General features: G+C 36.1%; 3 protein-coding genes across 3 annotated transcripts; 2 read left to right on the top strand and 1 right to left on the bottom strand.

Annotated features, from left to right (window-relative positions):
* Window positions 1-2,687: 2,687 nt before the first annotated feature.
* LOC116525330 (olfactory receptor 52E8-like) lies at window positions 2,688-4,216 on the top strand. Its single transcript, XM_032241133.1, has one exon. It carries the CDS (start codon window positions 3,191-3,193, stop codon window positions 4,136-4,138), a length of 948 nt encoding a protein of 315 aa, XP_032097024.1. The 5' UTR covers window positions 2,688-3,190; the 3' UTR covers window positions 4,139-4,216.
* A 9,465-nt stretch (window positions 4,217-13,681) lies between these two features.
* On the bottom strand, window positions 13,682-14,722 carry LOC116525329 (olfactory receptor 52N2). Its single transcript, XM_032241132.1, has one exon. It carries the CDS (start codon window positions 14,686-14,688, stop codon window positions 13,723-13,725), a length of 966 nt encoding a protein of 321 aa, XP_032097023.1. The 5' UTR covers window positions 14,689-14,722; the 3' UTR covers window positions 13,682-13,722.
* Window positions 14,723-25,593: 10,871 nt separating this feature from the next.
* Window positions 25,594-26,614, top strand: LOC116525328 (olfactory receptor 52N5). Its single transcript, XM_032241131.1, has one exon. It carries the CDS (start codon window positions 25,641-25,643, stop codon window positions 26,607-26,609), a length of 969 nt encoding a protein of 322 aa, XP_032097022.1. The 5' UTR covers window positions 25,594-25,640; the 3' UTR covers window positions 26,610-26,614.
* Window positions 26,615-27,511: the final 897 nt, after the last annotated feature.

Raw genomic sequence — 27,511 nt, 5'->3', positions numbered from 1 at the left:
AGTTTCTGAAAAACATACAATGGATTTCCTCCACTCTGATATGTGCATATAAGGATAAATGTAAACATTACTAGTCACTCTTGTTTTATAGTGTAGCATATTATCAACTTTTTAAACATTAAATACATAAGACACAGATGTAAAAAACATGTAATTGAAAATGAAGAGGATTTTTTAAAATGCCATCCCTTTTCCTTTTTTCATAAAGATGACGATTGGCAGAACCCATCCAAATCCTCTGTCCCTCTCCTGGATCAGAAAATGTATTTATTTAGCTAATCTTCTATCTATTTGGTATGGATTAGGAGATCTTATTTGAGTTTATATATATTTGGCATATAGCTCTTACAAGGAAAACACTTGGATAACATATAACCTGGATATTTTTAACGTTACCTTGTCTCCAAATTTTCCCCAGATGCAGACTCCTGAGAGATAAGCAAATGCTCTTTGAACTAGGCCTGCTGAGTATTGTGTAGAGGAACAATTCTGGTGTCCGAGAAAAGTCTTCCTTTACTCATCAGTGCAGAATACTTAATAGGACATATTTCTAGGTTGGTTGGTTGGTTTGTTTTTGAGACGGAGTCTTGCTCTGTCGCCAGGCTGGAGTGTAGTGGCGCAATCTCGACTCACTGCAACCTCCGCCTCCTGGGTTCAAGAGATGCCACCGCCTCAGCTCCCAAGTAGCTGGGACCACAGGCGCGTGCCACCACGCCCGGAAAAGTTTTGTATTTTTAGTAGGGACGGGGTTTCACCACGTTGGCCACGGTGGTCTCGATCTCTTGACCTCGTGATCCGCCTGCCTCAGCCTCCCAAACTGCTGGGATTACAGATGTGAGCCACTGCGCCCGGCCCATATTTCTAGTTTTAACACAGTTCTTGAGTTTTTGTTGTTTATGCTATGTAGGGATAGAGATCTTCCACATAGTGAAAATGAAGCTCTCCTACGTAACTGGTATGCAGAATGAGGCTGTTTTGCAGCAATCTCACTCCTAATACCTCTCTTTGTCCATTTCTCTCCTACCTAGAGGCCTCCTAAATTTTGTCCTAAGTTTAAGGCTCTGATTACAGATTTTGCAGTTCTCTGACATTTTCTTTGTGTCCTGCTCACGACTCTACTGTTTAAATAATATGGAATAAATAATAACTTATGCAAAAAACAAGTTAATATAAAAGATTTAAAGACTGGGATTTTAGAGAATGTACCATTAGAAAACTATTTTGTTAATATTTCATTGATGCCATAGAACAGCACAACAGGCAAATTTTCATGAACAGAATAAATCATACCTAAGTCCATTAATCATGTATTATTTTCCATTGATTATTCTGATCACCTTCTTTGACTAAATTCTCCTTAGAATGTTTACCCTAAAATAAAATATTTATTATACCACAGCCCACTGATGAATTTTCTCAGATCAGAATCGTCTTCCCTTTTGACCCACAGTATCCTCTTTTGAGCATCACAGTTTGCCTTCTCATTTCTCACTCCTTAGCTACCAGATAACATTGTGTGATTTCTGCCAGACCCTTCTGACATCAGGACTTTTAACCAGAAGTTAAAATTAATAATTATCTGCTTAGTCAGTATTTCATTAACAAACATATTTTGAGTGGCAGCTATATTACAGATGCTGTGCTATGGAAATAATGATGAACAGAACCACTCCCTACCTCCCCCATCAATTCTTCATGCAGCACACAATTAAATGGGGACTCAGGCATTCATTAAATAGTCATATAAAGTACTATCAGGTGGAATAAGAGGTTTCTTGAAGGGAATATTACAAGCCAGTGTACTGAGTTCAGTGAGACCCTTTCTAAAAATGGGTCATTAAAACTGATGTCTGAAGAATTAATAGAAGGATGATGCTGATTCCTCTTTTCTTTTCCTCTCACTTGTCTTGGAATTCCTCCACCAGATACAATTTTGTATTTAGAGATTTCATCTTCCTCTCTTTCTATCACAAAACTTTTCCTCTGTTATTTCCAAAATCTTCTGCCTTGGTTTCCTAAAATCTCAAGTGCATTGGGTATTGTACCAGGTCCTGACTTCCTTGGCTCCTAGGAAGACATCATGCTCCTTATTAGCACTATTTCATTCTCTTCAAGGGACTACACCTTATGGATTAAAATTAAGAATCCACTCATTTTTTGTTACATCTTCTTTAGAAGTGTGAACTTAGACCAAGTACATTAGTAAGATATACAAGAGATAACAGAGTTTAAGGAGTAAATTGTGGGGAAACCTGGGGGTGGCTCGTCATGATGGGCAATTCAGCTAAAAAAAAAAAAAAAAAAAAAAAAAAACCGAGTAAGGACTAAATGCTTGAGCCTAAACAAAATCCAGGGAATAAATACATTTGTAAAGAGTCCTAGCAATACCAAGAGGTCAGAGAGCGGGGTTTCTGTGACAGAGCACTTTCGATTTGAGTGCGGAGGCAGGCACCAGCAATGCAGACACAAAATAAAGAAATCCATTTATTTAGGGACTAGGATCGATGCTGTTTTCCTCATGCAGCTGATGTGAGTAAAAGTGATGTAATATGAAATTTCCTTGTAAATTAAATAATATTAAATGCTTAGATGACACCATCATTTTTATAATTGTCCTCTTTCTTATAATACCAATGATGATGGTGATCATAATAAAATGATAATATGTGCATGACTCCCCATTTGGGAATAAAATTGGATATGATATGAGTTATTTAGAAATGAAGTGAGCCCATGTTGTCTGCTGTGAGGAGTAGGGGAACTAAATGGGGAGCCTGAGGAGTTCAGTCAGTGCTTTAAACATGTGTCAGTCTCTAAAACAATGATGTTTCTAAGATCAGTTATGATTACGTTCTTACTAAAATTTAGACTATCTAGTCCAGCGTCCAAACACCTACTCACTTCTTAAAGAATATTCTCCTGAAGGCTGAACAACAGAGTGAGACTTCGTCTCAAAAAACAAACAAACAAAAGAATATTCTTCAGCATTTGTCCTATATATTAATGAGAAAAGATGGAAAGATACATAAGAGGGAAAACATGATTTTTCTTCTGTGCACCAAGATAAAATGTACTAATTACATTTTTTTTTGTTTCTATTCAGCATTCCAGTATTGATGAGGCACTGGGAATTCTTATGCAGAACTGAAATTCCTTCGAATGAGTTTGACCCTCAGAAGCCCTTGCCAGTATGTCTTCAGCCAATAGCTCATGTATTCACCCCTCATCCTTCCTGCTGCTGGGAATCCCAGGACTGGAAAATATACATTTCTGGCTTGGCTTCCCATTTGGTATAGTGTATCTGGTTGCCCTCCTAGGGAATGCCATCATCCTATCTGTGATCCAGTTGGAGTGCAGCCTTCACCAGCCCATGTTCTACTTGTTGGCCATGTTGGCTCTGACTGATTTGGGCCTGTCCACTGCCAGCATTCCTAAAATGCTGGGCATATTCTGGTTTGGCTTCAATGAGATTGCCTTTGGGGACTGTTTAGTGCAAATGTTCTTCATACACCTCTTCACAGGCATTGAAACATTCATGCTTGTAGCCATGGCTTTTGATCGCTACGTTGCCATTTGCCACCCTCTTCGATACAACGCGATCCTCACCAACAGAGTAATTTGTATTATTGCTGGAGTAGGAATAATGAAAAATTTTGTTTTGGTTTTTCCACTTATATTTCTCCTTTTAAGGCTTTCATTCTGTGGACATAATATTATACCGCATACCTACTGTGAGCACATGGGCATTGCCCGCCTGGCCTGTGTCAGCATAAAGGTCAATATATTATTTGGATTGATCCTTATCTCTATGATACTTTTGGATGTAATTTTGCTTGCTCTCTCCTATGTAAAGATTCTCCATGCTGTCTTTAAACTTCCATCCTGGGAGGCCAGGTTCAAAGCTCTCAATACCTGTGGCTCCCATGTGTGTGTAATATTAGCTTTCTTCACTCCAGCCTTTTTCTCCTTTATGACTCATCGATTTGGCCACAATATTCCACGTTCTACCCATATCCTCCTGGCTAATTTATATGTGATTATCCCCCCTGCTCTTAACCCCCTTATTTATGGGATAAGAACCAAGCAGATCCGAGATCGAGTAGCAGTGATCTTTTTTTTTAAGGAAGTTTGCCTTTGAATACTTGATCTGATGATAGCCTTCAAATCTTTCCTTTGCATTCTTAAAAAAGGGAAATTTAATTGTCATCAAGTTCCAACGGAGTAAATGCTTTACATAGTTTGATGTTAAACAGAAAATACTTTCTTATATGCAGTATCAAATTGAAGATAAATTAACAGCAAATATTTGTCCCTAGACTAAATGAAAATGTATTGTTACATAAATAGGTACATTTATTTTTGTAATGAATATAAAAATTATATTACAGTGATAAAGTTTTAATGCAACTTGAGGCTTGGTGGCTCACACCTGTAAAAAGCTCCTCAGTGGTTCTTTATAATTTCCCCCTCCCCATCACCTGTCCACAGGCAACCATTGACCTTCTTTCTAACTTTTAGATAATTAGTTTGCCTTTTCTAGAATTTTATGTAAATAAAATACATATTTATTTCTAGCTATTTTGACACATTATTATTTTCAGATGCATTTTTTAGTATAGCAAATGCATGCCAGTAACAATTATTTATTATCATTATCAAATATTATATACTGTGCATAATTGTGTGTGCTAGATTTTTATACTAGACTGGCAATGCAGTAGGTTTGTTTACACCAGCATCACCACAAACACTTGCAAAGTGTTGTGCTACATTACAATTACTACAATGCCACTAGGTGATAGAAATATTTTTTCACCTTCATTTTTGTTATTGTGTATATTAATAGTTAATTTTATTTTGTTGCCAACCCCTATGCAGTTGTATGACTATGCCACAATTTGCTTAAGCATTCACTCATTGATAAACATTAGGTTTAGGGTATTATAAAGTCTCTATGAATCTCCATATATAAATCCTTGATGAATACCTGTTTTAAAAATTTATTTTGCATAAATATCTAGAATTCTATTGGTTGGGTAATACGATATATATGTGTGTGTGTGTGTGTGTGCGTGTGTGTGTGTGTGTGTGTGTGTAACATTTTAAAAACAAGGCTGTTTCCCAAAGTCTTTATTCCATTTTGCATTTCCACTAGCAGCCTATGGAAATTCCAGTTGCTCTATATATTTTTTTAACATTTGGTATGGCTTACCTTTTTAATTTTAATAGAGTGTAATGATGCCTTGTAGTTTCAATTTGCATCGTTTTAATAACTAGTGATGTTGAGCACCTTTTCATGTGCATCCTGGCCATTCATATAAACTTATGAAACATATATTCAAGTTTTATCTTCATTTTTCAAATTGGGATATTTTTCTTTTTATTACTCACTTGAAAATGTTTTTTGTGTAGTTTGGCTATAACTCCATTGTCTGATATATGTGCTGCAAATATTTTCTCCTAGTTTAAGGCTTGCAATTTTAATTTTCTTAGTAGTGTATTTTGAAAAGTAACATTTTAAAATTCTTTGATAAATCTCCATATGGTTTTTCCATAGAGGCACTACTAATTTACATTTCTACCAATAGCCTATAAGCATTCCCTTTTCTCTGCATTCTTGCTGACAGGTTTTTTTTTTATTAAATCTTTCTAGTAATAGTCATTCTGACTGCTGTAAGATGATATCACATTTTTGGTTCCTAAATTGCATTTCTCTAATGATTCATGACATTCAGTTTTTTTTCATGTGCTTGTTGCCCATTTCTTTTGAAAAATGTCTACTCATATTCTCAGTTATAAATGGGAGCTAAACAATGTATACTTATCTTAGAGTTGGAATGATAAACAATGGAAATTCAGAAGAGTGGGGAGGTGGAAGATGAGAATAACTTAATGGATACAATGTCTCATCAGTCCTATTGCAGCTATAATCATTCCTGGCAGCATAGAACACTTCTGCTATAATCAATTATTAGGGTGATGGATATCTTAAAATTCCTGACTCTACCACTAGGCAATTTATCCATGTAACAAAGTTACACTTGTACCCTATAAATTTTTACAAACACAAAATTGAAAAAATGTTTTAAAAGAAAGGAAAAGCAATGTTTTAACAATTTGTTGATGTAATCCATGTAGTGAGAGTGGAGGTTTATGGAGGACAGGTAATCAGTGGACTTTTAGTTCAAGTTTGCCTCACAGTGGGCCCACCAGTTTCCTGAACTAATCCAGTGGTTATTTTTCCAATTCTGGAATGCATAAATGTAAAAGACATATTTAGCAACTAGAAGAATTCCCGCTTGCTTGAGAAAGGCCTTCAACATTTTTTCTATTCAGGCCTTCAACTGATTTGGTAAGGCCCACTCACATTATGGAGGACCTAATTTTTGTTATGCAACTAGTAAACTTTAAAAGACCCTAGACCCTCAGTAAATTGGTGATTTGGGTTAGCTGAGAAAAAGGCATATTTGTACATTTTTTGGTGGCTCACAACAAAGATAAAGCTCACTCTGTGCAACTGAGAATGTATCCCAGGAGTTTTACCTGCAAGTTTTTTTTGTCTGTGTTTACATGCTGTATCTGTTTCTTTCTTCTATTGTATCTCGCCCTGACCTTATTGAAGTCCTAAGGCCCTTTCAGATGGTTAATCCTATGTAATCTGCATCTACTATTTCAAAATTTATATAAATGAGGTATAAAGTGAAGTCCATGGAGTTTCATTGGTTATTTTCTTCCCTGCAATTACATGATTATGGAAGCTAACTCTGCCATGGATGAAATAAGAATTGTGTCTGATATCTTTGATCAGGGCTCCTGTAACCCATATCCTGAAGCGTTAGCTCATCAGTCCCATTGCAGCTATGATAGTTCTTGGCAGCATAGAACCACTCTGTATAATCAATGAATTATTTATAAAAGACTATATATTAGTACTTAAGTTGCATTAAAACTTTTTTTTTCTTTGTTTTTGGAGACTGAGTCTTACTCTGTTGCCCAGGCTGTGAAGTGCAGTGGCACGATCTTGGCTCACTGCAACCTCTGCCTCCTGAGTTCAAGCAATTCTCCTGCCTCAGCCTCCTGAGTAGCTGGGCCTACAGGCACACACCACCACACCTAGCTAGTTTTTGTATTTTTAGTAGAGATGGGTTTTCACCACGTTGGCCAGACTGGTCTTGAACTCCTGACCTCAGGTGATCTGCCCACCTCAGCTTCCCAAAGTCCTTACAGACTTTGGGCTTTAAAATGTTATATACACACACAAACACACACACACACAAACACACAAGTATATATCCTATGACCCAACCAATAGAATTCTAGGTATTTATAAAAAATAAATTTAAAAAGCAGGTGGTCACCGAGGATTTATATACGGAGATTCATAGAAGCTTTATAGTAGCACCAAACCTAATATTTATCAACAAATGAATGGTTTAAAAAATTGTGGCATATTCACACAATTGCATGGGGGTTGGCAACAAAATAAAATTAACTATTAATGTACACAATAACAAAAATACATTTGAAAATAATAATAAAGTGTCATAGAAGCCAGAAAAAAATATGTATTTTATTTACATAAAATTCTAGAAAAGGCAAACTAATTAATCTAACAGTTAGAAAGAAGGTCAACGGTTGCCTGCAGATAGGAGATAAGGAGAAGGAAATTATAAAGAATCACTAAGGAGCTTTTTTCAGGAATAAAATTTTCATTATCTTGATTGTGATAGTTTCATAAGTATACACATCTGCTCAAAACTTGTCATCAAATTGCACACTTTAAATAAGTCCATTTTATGTATCTCAATTATACCTTAATAAAGTTAAAAATGATGATTAGCTCAAGGGATTTATGACTGATCCGTCACGCCAATTAGGGATTCTAAATACAATAGAAAGTGGTATATTAAGTTGTTCTCCACCTGAAGTAACTCAAAAGGGATTCTATCAGCACTCAAATGAGTATTGAGGAGTGACAGCACTATCCACACATTGTTACTATTGCGAGGCAATGAAACTAGCAAGATAATTCTTTATTCCAGACAAAATACCACTCTAAAAAAAAAACACTTAAGCACGGACAACTGGAGTATTATGCTGCAGACCTGGCAAACTACACTTTTGGTAAAATTTTATCAAAGTATATTTTATATAAAATGTTCAAAAATTTTATGTGTACAACTGAAAAACAACTACCTATCAGGTACTATGCTTATTACCTGGGTGACAAAGCAATTTGTACACCAAACCTCCATGACCTGCAGTTTACCTGTACAACAAACTACAGTGCACATGGACCCATGAACCCAAAATGAAAGTTGAAATAAGAGCTGATACAAAAAGAATATTTTTCCTCAAAGTAAACAAATCTGTATAATTTGTTACCCAAACAGAATAACAGAAATCAATAGCGCTAGAGAAGTCTTTATTCTTCTCTCTTTCAGTTACTGCTTCACTGATGTATAAACCCTGTCTTGATTATTAATACTATAGATTGGTTATGCTTGTTTTTCATTATTCATTTGAATAAATGGATTGATACAGCAGGTATTCCATGCCAGACTTCTCTTATTTAATATTATATTTCTAAGATTCCTATGTGTTCATTTATATCTATGTAGTTATTTAATCACCATTTTATAAATATTTCAACTTATTAATGCTTCAAAATATACATCAGTTCAACTGCTGGTTAACATGTGAGAAGTCTTCAGTGAGCAATAATATGTGCTAATATGACCATCATTTCATATGTCTTTTGGCAAATAGCTGAATAAATCTTTTTGGAATATAACTGAAATAGAATTGCTAGGCTATAGGATATATATAGATATAGCTTTAGGAAGTATTGCCAAATAACCTTTCAAAGTTGTTGTTAAATTACATTTCCAAAGCAGAGAATAAAAATTGCTGGAGGGGCCTCAAGGTGGCTGACTAGAGCCATCTGGTACTTGCCTTCTCCACAAAGAATAACCAAAATTGCAAGTAAATAATCACATATCTAATAGATCATTTAAGAGAGAACACTGGAATTCGACAGAGAAATGACAAAAAAAAAAAAAAAAAAAAAAAAAAAAAAACCAAAGGCAAGGAAAAAAGAGAGAAACAAGGCAGCTTGCTGGGCCAGGATCTTCTGTGAAGCCCGAAGGCTCCCCAGTGTAGGGAAAGGGTTAATGAGAGATCCCCCAGCAGTCCACATTCCCCTGTGGACTCCTGCAATCTTAGTCAAGGAAGAGCCCCTTGACCCTCAGGGGCTCTGAGACCAACACAGAGCCATGCCTGGAGACTGTGCAATGGCAGTGCTCCAGAAAGGGAGTTCATGCTGGTTCCCACACACCCTTCAGCCCTAGGAAACTATAGCATGGAGCCATTTTGAGAACCCAGCCCCCATCAGACTACATCCTGTCCTGGTGCACTATCCTTGCTTCTGAGCCACATCAACATCCCTTATCTACAGCTACTGCCCCTGCTAGCTGCTGCTTCTGATGGCTGCTGCCACCTGAGTCTAAGGAAGAGCCACTGGCAGTAACCCTCACCCCACACCCCTAGAAGAGGGGAAGCTGCCCATTTTCACATGCCCTGAGGAAAGACTAACCGGCCTGTAGCTGCTGGTGCCACTTCCAGGGTCAAAGCATGAGCCACTGGCAGCAGCTTCATCCCCTCCAGCAGGGGGATGACCACACATTTTCACATGCCCTGAAGACAGATTACACCTCCCAGCTGCCACTGCTGCTGGCCGTGGCCATCACTAGGCTCATAAGGGAGGCACTGGCAGAAACCCCACCCTCCCCAAAAGCAGGTTTGTATTGCCACTGCTGCTGTCCCCACCTGAGCACTCCACCTGGGAGCCTAGGTATCACCCTACCCCTGACCACCATAGCCAGTGCCTGTATGCACCACTAGGAGCTTGAGGACAGGCCTGTGCAGCGTGGCTATGCCTTCTCTAATGCCTGAAAATGCTGTCCAATAACCTAGAGATCTCTCTGCCATGCCCACCCTCTTTAGCATCTGAGTAGTCCTCCTAGGGCCTGAGGACAGACCCACTCAGCCTGCTGCTACCACCGCAACTGGCCCCAAACCACATGCATCACTTGTGAGTCTGTTGGATGGTTAGGCCCATCCAACAAGTCACAGTCACTGCCAACATCAGTGAGGACCACTTGGGCACCAGAAGGTTGTCCTATCACTGCTACAGCCATTGATCATGCTGCACCCACTGCCCACAGTTGCAATCTTTAGGAACAGATACCAATCAAAAAGAAATTTACGAAATCCCAGAAATAGAATTCACAATATTGGTGTTAAAGAAAATCAATTAGATATTAGGCAATACAAAAAAGCAATACAAGTAAAACAACTCAAGATATGAATGAAAAATTTACAAAAGAGATAAAACAAACAAACATCATAAAAGAGATAAAAAGAGCAAACAAACATGAAAAAGAGCAAAACAAAAATTCTGGAACTGAGTAATTTATTTAATGAAATAAAAAACAAATTCAAAAGCTTCAATAATAGATCAGGCAGAAGACATAATTTTAGAACTTGAAGACATGTCCTTTGAAATAATCTAATCAGACAAAAATTTAAAAAAAGAATAACAAATACTGAGCAATGCCTATGTGTTATATGGGACACCATATAGTGAACAGACTAGAGTAGCCCCACAACACATTTTTACTGGTGTTCTGTATTTGGAACTGAATGAACAATATTTACTATTATAAAAAACATGAAAGTATAAAAACTGCTGCTTGAGTAAACACTCAAGTAAGGAAGAGGAAGGATTTAAATGTTACTACTACAGAAAAACACCAAGCTGCAATGATAATAAGAAAGAAAGAAAGTTTACACACAAAAAGAAAAGAAATGGAAATCAATAAAATGACAGGAGTAAGCCCTTACATTCTTATAATAACCTTGAAAGTAAATGGGTTAAACTTTACACTTAAACAATAAAAACTAAATGAATGAATTAAAAAACACACACACACACAACACAACTATATACTACCTATAAGAAAATTATCTGACCTGGAAAGACACATACAGACTGAAAGGAAAGAAATTTTAAAAGATACTCTATGCAAAGGGAAACTAAAAGAGAGCAGAAGTAACTATATTAATATCAGATAAAACATACTTTAAGTCAAAAACAGTAACCAGAGACAAAGAAAGTCATTATATAATGATAAAAGTATAATTCAGCAAGAAGATATTACAATTCTAAACATATATGCAACAAACACTGGAGCACCCAGATATATAAAGCAAATACTATAAGATCTACAGAGAGAGAGAGACTCTAACACAGTGATAATTGGCAACTTCAACATCACACTCATAGCATTAGAGAAATCATCTACACAGAAAATTAATAAAGAAGCATTAGATTTAAACTGCATATTAGATCACATGGCTCTAATAGACATTTATAGAACATTTCACCTAACATTTACAGAATATACATTCTTCTCATTAGCTCATGGAACAAACATTGTCCAGGAAAAGATCATATGTCAGGAAACAAACAAATTTCAACAAATTAAAAAATATTAAAATGATATAAAGTATCTTCTCAGAGCAAAATGGAATCAAACTAGAAATTGATAAGAAGAGAAACTTTGGAAACTTTAAATACATGAAAATTAAATAACATGCTCATAAATGACTATTTTTTATTGAAACAAATGCAAGTAAAAATAAAACACACCAAAATCTATAGTATACAGTAAAAACTGCATTATGAAGGATGTGTACAGCAATAAACACATCAAAAAAGGAAGATTTCAAATAAATAATGCAATAATGCACCTCAAGGTAACAGAAGACCAAGGAGAAACCAAACATAAAATGAGTAGAAGGAAAGCAATAATAAAAATCAGAACAGAATTCAACAAAATAGAGACTGAAAAATACAAAGGATCAACAAAATGAAAAGGTTTATTTAAAAAAATAAATGAAATTGATAAACCACTAGGTAGACTAAGAAGGGAAAAAAGGAGATAAGATGCAAATAAAATCAGAAATGAAAAAGGAGTCGTTTCCAGGAAACCATCATTCTCAGCAAACTGACAGAAGAGCAGAAGATTAAACACCGCATGTTCTCACTCATTGGCGGGTGTTAAACAATGAGAACACATGGACACAGGGAGGGGAGCACTACACACTGGGGTCAGTTGGGGGGAAATAGGGGAGGGACGGTGGGGGGTGGGAAGCTGGGGAGAGATAGCAAGGGGAGAAATGCCAGATGTAGGTGATGGGGAGGAAGGCAGCAAATCACACTGCCACGTGTGTTCCTATGCAACAATTTTGCATGTTCTTCACATGTACCCCAAAACCTAAAATGCAATAAAATAAATAAATGGGAAAAAAAAAACAGGAAAAAGGAGTCGTTACAACTGATGTCACAGAAATGCAACAGTTCATCAGAGACTATTAAGGACAACTACACAGTAAAAAACTGGAAAACCTAGAAGAAACTGCTAAATTTCTGGACACATACAACCCAACAAGATTGAATCAGGGAGAAACAAAACCCTAAACAGACCAATAACACATAATGAGTTTGAATCCAGTAACAAAGTGTTTTCCAACAACAACAACAAAACTCCAGTACCTGATGGCTTCACTGCCAAATTCTACCAAATTTTCAAATAAGAAGTAACACCAATTCTCCTCAAAGCATTCCAAAAATTTAAGGGAAAGCAATTCTTTCTAATTTATCATAGTGGCCAGGATTACCTTGATACCAAAAACCTGACAGGGATACAACAGAAAGGAAAACTACAGGCTAATGTCCCTGATAAATATACCTGTAGGTGCAAAAGTCTTCCATGAAATGCTAGCAAACCAAATCCAACAGCTTGCCAAAAAGATAATATATCATGATCAAGTGGAATTTTTCCCACAGAGGAAAGAATTGTCTAAATATGCAAATCAATAAACATAAAACAGCAGCAAAAAAAGCAGCAACAGAATGAATGACAAAAGCCATTTTTTTATTCCTCTACCTCCATAAGATAAACTATATCAGCTCCCATGTATGAGTGAGGGCATGTAATGTTTTTCTTCCAGTGCCCAGCTTCTTTCACTTAACATAATACCTTCCAGTTCCATTCATGTTGCTGCAAATGATTTCATTCTTTTTATCACCAAATAGTGATTTTTTTAAAAAGAAAAATAGTATTCCACTATGTATACCATGTACTTTATTCATTCCCTATGGCAACAATGCACTTGATCTGAGTAGAATTTATTCTTCATGGAGAGGATGAACGTGTCCCATGTTTGTATAGCCTCCCCTTCTTATACACAATGCATAGATTGTCACCAGGTTTACTGTCCTCATTTTATTACCTTTCTGGTCTCACAGACATGTGAGTCAATAAATGCTTAGGAAAAGCATCAACTCTTTAAGTAATTAGTATATTACTTCTTTATTCTGCATTCTCTGATTTGGCAGATCTTTGCCCCCACTCCCAACACACATGAATTCATATATTTGCAGAGACTTCAGAAAACTGATACATTATTGTGACTTATGAATTTGTCTTTATTTTGATTTTTTATTTCTACTTTTAGGTTTAATGGGTACATGTTCAAGTTTGTCACATGGGTAAATTGCATGTCGTGATTTTAATGCCATTTTATTCCCATCTTTTAAGAAATTTTGTCTCCATTATTTTCTTCCCAATTCAAACAATATGTCTAGTCTATGTTTCATTTATCATAAGTAAAGCTAAACTTGTCTCCAAGTAAAAATTTAATTATACCTTCCCGAATCTGTTTGGTCTTAACTCCATAAACAATTGGGTTTATGGTAGGAGGCAGTAGCAGGTAAAGGTTGGCCACGATGATGTGTATGTGGTGAGGGATATTGTGTCCTCCAAAACGATGAGTGAAAAAAGTGAAAAAAGCAGGAACATAGGTGATCACAATGGCACACATGTGAGATGTACAGGTGCTGAAGGCTTTGTGACGAGCATCTGCTGATGACAGACTCATAACAGCCAGCAAAATCATAGTGTAAGATACAGAGATACAGCAGATGTCAGATACACCAATCAGGAGAGCAACTATCAGACCATAAATAGCATTGACCTTGAAATTGCCACAGGATACCTTGGCCACAGACATGTGGTCACAATAGGTGTGGGGGATGAAATTCCCCTGGCAATAGGATAGGCGCTTGGTGAGGAAAGTGAATGGGATGATGAGTGTCACATTCCTCAAGAAAGTGGCAAAACCAGCCTTGGCGATGACAGTGTTGGTAAGGATGGTGGCATAACGTAAGGGGTAGCAGATGGCCACAAAGCGGTCCAGGGCCATGAGCATGAGCACCCCAGACTCCATCCCTGTCAGCATATGGACAAAAAACATCTGGGCCAGGCAGGCATTAAAGTCAATCTCCTTGAGGTTGAACCAGAATATGCACAGCATATTAGGTACTGTGGTGGTGCACAAGGTGACATCAGTGAAGGAGAGCAGGGCCAGGAAGTAATACATGGGCCGGTGCAAGGCCTCTTCATGACTGATGAGGTAGATGAGCCCGCAGTTCCCCACAACAGCAATGATGTACATAAAGCAGAATGGCAGAGAGATCCAGGTGTGTGTGGCTTCCAGCCCAGGAATGCCATTCAAGATAAAGAATCCTGGGGTCAGGCTGGAGCTGTTGTCCCCAGACATGATGGCTGATAGGAGGAGACCATTTTACACTCTTTAGCAGTGGCAGTTTCCTAGACCAGAAATAAAATCAATACTGAGTAGAGGACTGAGAAATAATGCAAGAATACAGTGGCTTCTATAAGATGTCTAAAATGAAATTAAATCCCTCTGAATTCACACTGCCTAACTTTACATTCCACTTCCTGTTCTTCCTAGTATATGATATTGGCAAGTCATTTTACCACCTTATGCCTCAGTTTCCTCAATCTAAAATGAGATAATAATTCCTAAAATCAGAATATGTTCAAGATTATTCAGTAAGATAATTTATGTAATGTGCTAAAACTGTACATAGTATATAGTGAATACTCAACAAATATTATCAGTAATCACTATTATTACTTCTGTTCTCAATATAAAGCATACCATATGCAAAAACTTACCATAATTAATACTTGTGAATTCAGTCCTGATCCAATTCAAATGCCATCTTATACTTTAGAGTGGGAAAGATAGCATGAGATTCTGAAAACTTCAACTATATTGAGAGATTGTGAGGGAACTTTAGAAAGTAAGTGCTAACATAGACTAGTTACAATGGACTTCAAGTGATTAAAATATGTTATCATGTTTTTGATGAAAAAAATATGTCTCTTAAGAATAAAATCCAGGGAAATTTTATCCAGCGGAACTGCTAACTCCAGGTAATGATGCAAGTGAACATTGGAACTTTTGCAAAGAGAACTGATCTGTGTGGAATGATGCCTTGGATATTTTTGCTCCTTCTGAGGTAGTCATAGGGCACCAGAGCCACAAGACTGGCAGAAAAAAAAACAAGGACCATAGGCTGTCAGAAGTAGGAATTTCTGGCTCTGCACAGCCATCTTGTAAACTAAAACTGATCACCCATTGCAGAAAATTACTGTATTTTTCCAAGCATAACACCATGTAACTAAATAATCAATCTCCGTTTATTAAATACCAACTGGCAGACAGACAACTCAGAGCCAGTTCTTTCTTCTCCCACCTTAGGAAAAAAAAAGTCCTTCTTCCAGATGATTCTCAGTAATGCACAGAAGCATTCCTGAGCCAAGCAACCCAAATACAAGACCCACGCACACTGCTGTAATACTGTATTCTAAGTGTAAATTAGAATATATTTAAAAGAAGACAACTATGTGTCCACTCTAAAAATATAACGTGAGCAGAGTTTTATTGCATTTTTACAATAGAGACATGGCCATTCAGATTTAATCGGTTAAATTTTGTTCCCAACACTAACTGGATAGACTTGTGTAAGTCCTAAAACCTTTCTTCGTACAATTTTTATAACCTTAAAAGGGGAGTGATAATACTATATATACATGCCATTGAGGTGTTAAAATGGTTAAATTAGAATTAATCTTCCCACTGGTGCCCAGCATCTAATAAGTAAACAATGCATATTATCTATTATAATATTTGTCATATTATGTTGTAAAACACAGTTTAACATACTTTTATTGATTGTCTTTCACTTGCCAAGGATCATGTTAGTTTCTAGAAATACATTAGTGAGCCAGACAGACAACATCTTCTGCACTTATGGAGCTAATATTTTAATAGGAATTGATTACTGTATTCAAAATTACAATAGCAATATGGACTTATGTTATCATCTTAATTTTACATATGAGCAAATGGAGGTACAAGGTCATTCAATAAAATGCCTAATGCCGCAAAAACTGAAAACTAGTAGAGCCAAGATCCAAATCCAAGTTTGTTTGAACTCAAATCCATGTGTAATCAATCTATACCTGTTGTCCTAACTTACTGATTTTAACCCTGACAAATAGTCCCATAAGCTAAGCATAACTAGCTTAAAGAAATCATGAGGACACTGGAAGAAGCTAATTTTCAAAAGGGAGAATGAGAAAGCTTATTTAAAATTGTATCTTAGGGGAGAGATAGAACAAAAGTGTAGATTTACAGAAAATTAGTTCTTAGCTGAGGAAGCTCTCTATGTAAGAGAACATGTCTGTGGGGCAGCTGGATTCTTTTGTTGTCTTTTTGGTTGTTTTTTTTTTATGACACAGAGTCTCACTCTGTCGCCAGGTGCCAGGCTGGAGTGCAGTGGCACGATCTCGGCTCACTGCAACCTCTGCCTCCCGGGTTCAAGCAATTCTCCTGCCTCAGCCTCCCGGTAGCTGGGACTACAGGTCCACACCACCACGCCCAGGCAGCTGGATTCTTATCCCTGGGCTTGTTCACACAGATGCTGGATTGCGCCTGGTAGAAGAATTGCATAGAAGAATTTCTGTAGGGAAGTTTCTTCTAACAATTCCTCTCAACAACTCCTAGGAGTCAAGTCTAGTGTTGGGTTATTTTCCATTTCTTCATAAACACTATTTCCACTGGAAGCAATTCTGTGTACAAGTATCTATTAATTTAGGCAAAAAAAAAATGGTTTCCTCTCATTGGAAGTCACTACTAGCTGAACTTCTCTGTCTCCAATAAATTATGAGGTAGTTTTGAATTTACTTAACTGTTAGGGAAACTCTGTTTTCCTTCTAACTCCCCAAATAAATGGTCATCTATTTTGCTTGGAGTCCAAAAGAAATACTGAACTTCTCCTTAGCCACATATCAAAATTTGTATTTCTTGTACTGAAGACTTTACATTGCAGAAAAATTAGTCTTTGGGAATTTCCTGAACTCACCTTGGTGAAGACCAGATTAGTATGCATGACAGAGAGTCCTGAGCATCAAGAGTTCTAGAGCAACCACATTCTGTCTCTTCATAGCATTTCTGTGCCATTCAAGAATTCTCTAGGCTCAAGTGTTTACACTTGATTGGGTCTCCACAGTTTGGTGTCTCAGAGGCCTGTGGTCAGATAGAAAAGATCCTGTGGGACTTTGGAGATTATTTCTATATTTACCAGCTCTTTAAGCAGGGGTAAAATTATAAAAATAAATAGTAACAAACTTAAATGTCTTCTCCCAGCTATAGATTCTGATGAATAGTTCTGATAGCAATAAGAATGATTTGTTTTCATTTATATTGATCACAGTATCTATTTCACAACCTTGTTATCCATATATGTGTGTGTATATATGTACATATATATACATATACAGTATGCGCATAACTATATATATATATATAATTTATTAAAAATAGAGAAAGCAAGCAGGATGGAGAAAGACACAGAGACCGAGATAGAGAGACAGAGAGGTCTATATAACACTAAAGAGTAATAAAATTGTGCTATGCCTAGTTTTTTATTTGTCCCGAGTTTATTGGATAAATTGATGGATACATAAACACACATATGTGTGTACATACACATTTTTATTTGTTTTTTGGAAGATTGTGACAAAATAGTTTTACATATATTTTATATACACTTTACTATTTGATTTTTCCTCAATATTTTATGTTGAACAAATTTTATCATGAATGTATTGGAAAACAAATGTAAATGATTTTTATCATTTCAGATGCTGAAAGTACGAAGATTTCTAAAGTTGTCATTGAAAATGTGTCAGAACTCCCAGCCCCAAACTGTAATTCTAATACATTAACAGAGGAAGTGTAGAATGGTATAACCATTTGAAATAACAGTTTAGCAGTGTCATTAAATATATGTGTATCAAATATATGATCTAGCAGTTTTCTGCTTAGGTTTTTTTTCGTTATTATTTTTTTGAGACAGGATCTCACTCTGTGACTAGACTGGAGTGCAGTGGCACCCTCATAGCTCACTACAGCCCAGAACCATAGGCTCAAGAAATCCTTCTGCTTCAGCCTCCTGAGCAGCCGGCTAATTTTTGTATTATGATTTTTGTAGAGACAGTCTTGTCATCTTGCCCAGAATGGTTTTTAATAAAGAAAAATCAAACCATTTTTCTACAAAAAGATATATATACATGTTCATATAACCCAAATATTAATAAATGGACCAAAATGTGTGGTATATTCATCCAATGATACATAACTTTGAAATAATAAGGAATAAACTACAAATACTACAACATAGATGAATTTCAAAAAGATTATCCTGAGCCTAGCAACCCAGACACAAAATCCCATTGTATGATTTTATTTATATGCAGTCCAAAACCAGGCAAAATGAATCTTAAATTAATAGAAATTTTAAGATGACATCCTCTGAGGAGAAGTAATGACTCATAGGAGCAAGATGGAACTTTCTAGGAAGATAAAAATGTTGTCTATCCTTTTTTATGTGAGTAACATTATATAGATATTTGTGACTGTCAAAACCTATCAAATTGGTCTGGGCACAGTGGCTCACACTGGTAATTTCAGAGCTTTGGGAGGCTAAGGCAGGAAGATTGGTTGAGGCCAGGAGTTTGAGACCAGACCGGAAATGTAGAGAAAACTCATCTCTAAAAAAAAAAAAAAAAAAAAAAAAAACCCAAAAAACAGATAAACAAAACCCCCTGAAAAGTGGATCAAACTGAACACTTAAAAGCTGTGCAGCTTATTGTGTAAAATATACTTCAATAATAGAAAAAACCCACAAACTACTGGTCTAATAAAGGGTGTATAAAAATTAACAATAAGCATTATAGTTATGAACTGTTAAAGGCAAAGGCATTCCTTCCAAGTAGCTGCAATTACAGGTAACTGCCACCACGCCTGGCTAATTATTTTTATTTTTAGTAGAGATGGGATTTCACCATCTTGGCCAGGCTGGTCTTGAACTCCTGGACCTCAAGTAATCTGCTCGCCTCAGTCTCCCAAAGTGCTGGGATTACAGGTGTGAGCCACCATGTCTGGTCCCAAAATTACTGAAAGTTAAGTGGAAAATCTTCAAGCTCAGGAAGGTAATTTATTGGGAAGTTAAATCATAATTTCACCACACCAAGAAATCCAGTATAACAATGACCCCAAATTCTGCCTAAGGGTAAGGTTGGTCCCACTTACATCTACTATGACCTTTTCTATTTTGCTTTCCATTGTCTGGCACCTACGGTTTGGGGAGACCAGTTATTTATAGAGAACCTTACTGAATAAGGTGGCATATATACTTGGATTGTTTTCAAGAGCAAAGTGTACAGAGTTTTGTTGCAATCTTTCTGGGGGGAAAATCTAGCAATATAAAAGCTTTAAAGTTAGCATTTTTTAAAAACTCAATATCTATTCAGGTCTATCAATTTCCCAATGGAATTATCATGGTTGTGTTGATATTCACCGCAATGTTGTAACATATTGGAAATTAACTCAATGTTTCAAATTTTAAGAATACGTAAAGGAGCCCAGGCTCGGTGGCTCATGCTGTAATCCCAGCACTTTGGGAGCCCGAGGCTGGCAGATCATGAGGTCAGGAGATCCAGATCATCCTGGCTAACACGGTGAAACCCTGTCTCTACTAAAAATGCCAAAAAAAATTAGCCAGGTGTGGTGGTAGGTGCCTGTAATCCCAGCTATTCGGGAGGCTGAGGCAGGAGAATCACTTGAACCCTGGAGGCGGAGGTTGCACTGAGTCAAGATAGTGCCATTTCACTCCAGCCTGGGTGAAAGAGCGAGACTTCATCTAAAAAACAAAAACAAAAACAAAACATAAAGTTTATAGCCATACAGTAGCTTTGCTGACTTTGACACTCATATTGTAGAAGAGTCAATGAGGGAAATATTCATGACATATTTTTTAATGGAATTAACCATGATAAAATATCCTCTAAACTATGATGATTTTTGAAAATTGTGATTTTGAAAAGAAATTTACACATACCTGGAAATACAAGCACACAAAATCCTAACAGCAAGTGTTTCTGAGTATCTGAAGTATGTACTATTCAAAAGCGCCTTGATTACTTTTTTCTCTTTTTCAACTAATAAGCATTTACTATTTTAGAATTCACAATAATAAATAACGAAACACGATATCACACACACAAATACATCTTTTATTTATTTTTAATTGCCTTAGACAAGAATTGCCAACTTCTAGTCCTAATGGTGGGATAGCTGTGGCATAGGATTTGCTTTCCTGACTGCTCTTTTTTGGAGCCCAGCTATGGTTGGAGATGTTTTTTCCCTCAGATATAGGAATCTTTCCCTTAGGGCTCTGTGGTCTCTGGGATCTCTGAGGCACACTTTCACACTGGGTCTCTTGAGCATGTTAGATTATGCCTGTTTCCTGTGGGAACTCAGCTGGACTAAGCACTTCCGACCCAAACTCTATAAGCTGAAGCCAGAGTCCCACCGTGACATACATCCCTGGGCCCTCTCTCTGGCATGAACACCTTTCACATCGCTTCTTATCAGGAGCTATATTGTGGGTAAGGGATTTCTGCCTTCCAGACATTCTTGTATGACAAAGTCTTGTCTTGACCTAGCCGGTTGTGTCATCATAAGGATCAAAGGCACTGACTTACAGAAAATGTCCTTGGTGATTTCTTAGTCTGAGAAAATTAGGAAGAGTATGTTCATTCCACATTCAAAGCAGAGATAGTACTTGTAAGCGATATGTACATGTTTTTGGTGGGCAAGGTACAGGTTAGATGCCCTCAAAAGCTCCTCTAGAGTATAAGGAACACTTCTCCTCATATTTATTCTTTTTTTTTTTTCAAATATGTACTGCAATACCAGAGTCAGAGAATTGGACAGTAAGAACTTTACTATCTCTTAAATAAGGAAAAAAACAAATAGCTACAAACCTTTCCCTTCAAGTCACTAACGCAACCTTTCCCAGTCCCTCCCTTTTCTTCAACTGAGTCATACAACTTGGAGTCAGTCAATACAACTCCATTTTTTTTTTAGTATTCTTTTTTAAGCTGGGTACTGTCCTCATTCATGGGATGAAATAGATGACAGATTTGGCCCATAGACTAAAAGAGCTTACAAGTTAGTAAAGAGACAGGATAAATATAAATTGTTTGAACACAGGTGCCCAAGTTATCATCATCATGAAAAACAGAGAAAATATGAGGGTAGAAGAGAGGAAGAAAGGTGAATTTCAAATAATGATTCTGGTTTGGTTTAAGAGAGATGGAGTTGTGCCTCACCAATATTTAGTGTAGAGAGCACAAAATTCTGTATCTCTGGAAAGCTATTGAACAAAAAGTCTTAACTAGATAAAATGATTAATTTTAATTATCATATGTGTTCTAAGGATGTGATTAAATTCACAAGTTAATTTAAACATTAAATAAGTACATATATTAAGCAAGTAAATATAAACAATCAAATAGTACTAATACTACTTTTTTTTGTCTAGGCATGTGGATAAATATTAGAGTTGGTATGCAAAATTATGTGCAAGGTAAATCTAAAAGCACCAGAGTAGAGACAGAGAAAGTCCTCTGCTAAGTGCCAAAGGATACATTGCCTGGCACAGATATGGTAGATAATATATATTTTTTTAATTTTACAAATGAAATATGTTTGATTTAATTTAGAGTTCATACACTTGAGACATTCAGATTCAATTACAGGATTTTGTGTCATTAAAAGGTTGATTTGACATTTCAGGGAAAACATTTAGAGCAACAACAGCAAAGATAAAATAGTAACAGAGAATCTAGAAGTCTCTTTTCTGGATCCAGCTTTTTTCTGACGTTCCATTCCAGGATATCAATATTAAGTTGTTCAGATGCCTGATAGGATTTTATTCTGTGTACTGGTTCATAAATTCCTTGAAAAAACGCTGTTCCAAGTCATCACTCGAGAAGCAGCATGGAAGTCAAAAGGAGGTGAAAAAGCAAGGCCCCTGGCTTTCCTAACCTCTAAGCAGTTCCTGATTCATCCTAATTTTCCGAAAGTTAGGAAAGTGATAATTCAAGGAGTCTGCTTTCTGTTGTGAACAGCCAGAGGCAACCATGGGTGCTACATATACTTCGTGTCAAATGGCTGCCCAGTGTGGGATGAAGAAACAGCATCGGATGCAACAGTGATAGGATCAATTACTGCACTCTCCTCCAGATACTGGAGGCATAGACACCTATATCAGGTAATGGAACTCATTGTTATCAAGGATGGACGAGCAATTGTGATTGACACAAGGTGGTATGTTGCAGCATAGTGTGGTATGCTGTTTTGTTATTATTATGCTTCAAATGTGTGCCTTTTTTACTTCCCCAGAACAACAAACAAGAATAAGGAAGTCAGGTAGGCTCAGGGTAAGTCTGCATAGTACCTGTAACCAAATTACCTTCTCCTTTGTAAGAAAAAAAAATATAAATTATCCTACACAACTCTTTTGCCATTTACCTGAACAATTACTGGAATGCTGGACAAGGAAGAAATTGTAAGAAGCAGAAGCATTAGAGGTCACATGTTAGAAATCTGAAGCCTCATTTTCCTCTAGAGAAAACAAAGAAATGGGAAAACAAATACAAAAATCAAACAAATGAGAAAATAAATCACTGATCTACTATGTGTTAGTCCACAGTATCTGCATTAATTGCTTTTATATTGGATTTGGTTTAATGGAACATATGTGAAATCTGATCTAAGGAAGCCTATGTTTCATTCTGAGTTAATCACTAATAGCCTTGGTCAAGCAAGTTAAACATCCTGTATCTAAATCAGAGTATTTAATGACAATAGTTCTCTCTGGACTCTGGAAACCACCATCTTCTTCAAAGAAAGTAATATCCTATCTCAGTGTTCAAAGAGTTATTACGATAAGTATCAGGCATTTAAATCTTTAATCTGTTTTAAGTTGATTTTTGTAAATGGTGTGAGATAAGGGTCTAATTTTATTCTTCTGAGTGTGGATATTCAGTTTTCCCAACACCATTTCTTGAAGACACTATCTTTCCTGATTGTGTTTGCTTGGCACCTTCATTGAAAATTTTTTGGCTGCGGATACATGGGCTTATTTCTGGGCTTTCTATTTCTCTTCCATCTGTCTTTCAGTCTTGTTATGTTACTGAGTGAAACAATTAATCCATTTCTTCTATGTTATTTAATTTATTGGTGTATAATTGTTCATAGTAGTCTCTTATGATCCTTTGTGTATCTGTTGTATCAGTTGTAATTTCTCCTTTTTCATTTTCTGATTTCATTTATTTGAGTTTTCTCTTTTTTCCCCTCCGTTAATCTAGCTAAAGTTTTGTTAACTTTTTTTTAGGAAAGCTACTCTTATTTTTGTCAATCTTTTCCATTATTTTTCTAGTTTCTATTTAATTTACTTCAGCTATAATATTTATTCTTTACTTACCAGAGATATTTGCAAATAAATGCAAGAAATTGAGAAAAGACAACATAGATTTTAAGTATATGTGTTTTGGGGGGATTAGCAAGTACTTAAACCCGAAATGCTAAACTACTTTGACCACATAATGCATTGTCTAAGCCAGGATATTTATGAGTAGCTAGAAAATGGAAAGCAATAAAACAGGAAAGATAAGACCTAAATTTCCTTTTATTAAATGTCATGCCAATGAGTTTGAGCTCTATTCTGAAAGTCGTGGGAAGACATTGAAGATTATTAAGCAGTGGATTAAAACATCTTCAAAATCATACTATAGGAAAAATGCTGCAAGAAATGCTAAAGAGGCAATGCCAATAAATAGATGGATGTGGCTAGCTGGTCTTTACAGTGAAAGTGGTGATAGAAAGCAAGAGCTGATATTAGAAGTTTTCCGAATTAATAGTTTTTTGTTTGAAGATAGACTACAGAAAATAGATATGTTGATGTGACCCGGGTGGAGTAACAATTTGGACACTTTAAGCTATAAATGAATTATATCCAAGATGAGGTGAAGGAATACCAGGGAAGATCATAAATATACTAGTTTAGGTAATGTAGTAGATAATGACACTATTATCCAAAAAACAGAACTTAGAGGTGAAGCCTATTTTTTGGCAGAGGTTGAGGTTGAAATGATAAGTGTAGTCTTAGACATAGTAAATGTAAAGTGTTACGGAGTAAATGTAAATTGTTACGGATATTTCTGATGAAAATATTTATCATGCATTTAGAAGGACTCAACAGCTACGACATAACTTATTTATACAAGCAATTTTCTGAAAATTATCTTCGTGTTGGTTATACTCGAGCTCATAAGAGTAAAAACTTCCCACAAAAGAGAACAAAGGGAGCATCTAGAGAATATGCCTCTTGAGAATTATATAAAAGGAGAAGATATGGAAAGAAAATAGATAATCTCAATTACATTGAAGGATTATAGGTTATTCAAGAAAAAGATGTTTCTTTCTTCTTGGAACAATCAAATTAGATTGATATTTGTGGTCATTATTCCTGATTTTTATATCCATTTTGTACTTATATCTGCATTTTGAATAATTAGTATATCTAATTCATTGGAATATTAGCCTAGGAGTAAATAAATTTCTGATTATTTTTCAGAACTCTTTGAGGTAGGTATCACCTGCTTCCCATTATAGATGAGCAACTGAGGCTTTGACAGTGACATAAAGCTTATCAAGTCACACAGTTTGTATAGAAAAAGCTGAAATGTGAATAATGTGCTATTTGGTAGAAATAATCATAATCTTCCCATTGTGTATTGGCATACAACATTGATTTACTGAACGAATTTTGGGCCATGCTTCACAAGCTGTCATAGGATATGTCTTCTGTGAAGCCAGAATGCACAGTAACAAGACTCCATGGGTGTTGAAGTCACATATGAATACCGTTTGTGTTCCTGAATCTAGTTATGTGACAGCTAATATTATTCAATCTTTCTGTCCCCCAGTTTCTACTTCTATTTGGTGGTAAAAATATATATATGTAACTTTTTACTTATGGCTATAGAATTATATTTATACTGCTTATGACACTTTTAAAATGTTATCTGGAATATAGTATTATTCAATATATTGTGTATTTTCATAGTCACTATTATTTATAATTGTTGGTGCTGTTTTAACCTTAATTTTACTCTGAATTTGAGTTTGTATTTGCAAGGAGCATTTGAGTGAAATTTGTTTCTTAATTCCTTCTCCTCAGGATGAAACTTCTGGAAAAATAGAATGCCTGTAATTAATTCATTATGCTGGTTTCCAACAATTCATATGTGGCTCCCCAATTTTTTATTCTTAATGGAATACCAGGTCTGGAAAGAGTACTTGTATGGATCTCCCTCCCCCTCTGCACAATGTACATCATCTCCCTTGTGGGGAATCTTGGTCTTGTGTACCTCATTTATTATGAAGAGTCCTTACATCGTCCGATGTATTTCTTTTTGGCCATGCTTTCTCTCATTGACCTCCTTACCTGCACCACCACTCTACCCAATTCACTCTGCCTTTTTTGGTTCAGTCTCAAAGAAATTAACTTCAATGCTTGCTTGGCCCAGATGTTCTTTGTTCATGGGTTCACAGGTGTAGAGTCTGGTGTGCTCATGCTCATGGCTCTGGACCGCTATATAGCCATTTGCTACCCTTTACGTTATGCTACCATACTCACCAACCCTATCATTGCCAAGGCTGGGCTTGCAACCTTCCTGAGGGGTGTATTGCTGATGATTCCTTTCCCGTTCTTGGTCAAGCGTTTGCCTTTCTGCCGAAGCAATATCATCTCCCATACATACTGCGACCACATGTCTGTGGTAAAGCTGTCCTGTGCCAGCATCAAGGTCAATGTAATCTATGGTCTAATGGTTGCTCTCCTGATTGGAGTGTTTGACATTTGTTGTATATCTGTCTCTTACTCTATGATCCTCCAGGCAGTGATCAGCCTCTCCTCATCAGATGCTCGGCAGAAGGCTTTCAGCACCTGCGCAGCTCATATATCTGCCATCATCATCACCTATGTTCCAGCATTCTTTACTTTCTTTACTTACCATTTTGGGGGGCACACAATCTCCTCTTCTCTTCACATCATTGTGGCTAATCTTTATCTTCTTCTTCCACCAACACTAAACCCCATTGTTTATGGAATAAAGACAAAACAGATACGAGACAGTGTCATAAAGTTCTTCCAGGGTGATAAAGGTGAAGGTTGGTACAAGACAACTTAATACAGATGGAAGAAAGAGAAATAAAAAATAAGAAAGAAGAAACTTATGTGCGATATTTTACTTTATTCATGTGTAGTACCATACATTTTCTATTATCTCTCCCAGTATATGTTTTCTGAAACTGTTTTGGGAAAATTTATAGTCCATTCTGGATGTATATCTCAGTGCCTTTCCCTTAATTTTTGTCCATTGCCAGTTTTAAAAAAATAAATTTAATTCAATTTATTTAAATTGACACATAAAATTAAATATGTCATGTATAACATGTTTTAAAATACATAAACCTTATGAATAGCTAAAACTAGTTCAGTTCATAGAATTAAAAAGTAGAATAGTGGTTTCTAAAAATCACATATTATTATTTTTCTAAATGTTCTAAATTGGTACATAATAGTTTTACACATTTTGGAGGTACAAATGATATTTTGATACATGGGTAAAATGTGTAATAATTAAATGGAGATAATTAGAATATTCATCACCTCAAACATTTGTCTTTTCTTTATATCGGAAACATTCAAATTCTCTTCTATTTTGAAACATATAATAAATTATTGTTAACTATAGTTACCATACTGTACTATTGAACACTATGTCTTATTCTTTTTAACAGTATTTTTGTAACTATTAATTAACCTCTTTTCATCTTCCCTTCCTCCCACCATTCCCAGCATCTGGTAACAACCAGTCTGCTCTCTATCTCCTTGAGATCCATCTTTTTATCTTCCACATATAAATGGGAACATCAATATATATCCAAAAATAAGGAAAACACTATATTGAAGAGATACCAGGTAGCTGCACTCCCATTTTTATTGCAACATTGCTCACAATAGCCAAGATATGAAATCAACAGATAAGTGGATAAAGAAAATGTGGCATATATACACAATATAATATTA

Source organism: Sapajus apella, unplaced genomic scaffold (assembly GCF_009761245.1).
Source record: "Sapajus apella isolate SASKATOON/1434 unplaced genomic scaffold, GSC_monkey_1.0 scaffold47, whole genome shotgun sequence".
NCBI classification, from domain to species: Eukaryota; Metazoa; Chordata; class Mammalia; order Primates; family Cebidae; genus Sapajus; species Sapajus apella.
Note: the sequence above shows the minus strand (reverse complement) of the source record. Positions and strands in the feature narration are given on the sequence as shown.

Excerpts from the sequence above, each read along its gene's own strand:
- LOC116525329 (XM_032241132.1), bottom strand. The coding sequence starts at position 14,688 with ATGTCTGGGGACAACAGCTCCAGCCTGACCCCAGGATTCTTTATCTTG.
- LOC116525328 (XM_032241131.1), top strand. The coding sequence starts at position 25,641 with ATGCTGGTTTCCAACAATTCATATGTGGCTCCCCAATTTTTTATTCTT.
- LOC116525330 (XM_032241133.1), top strand. The coding sequence starts at position 3,191 with ATGTCTTCAGCCAATAGCTCATGTATTCACCCCTCATCCTTCCTGCTG.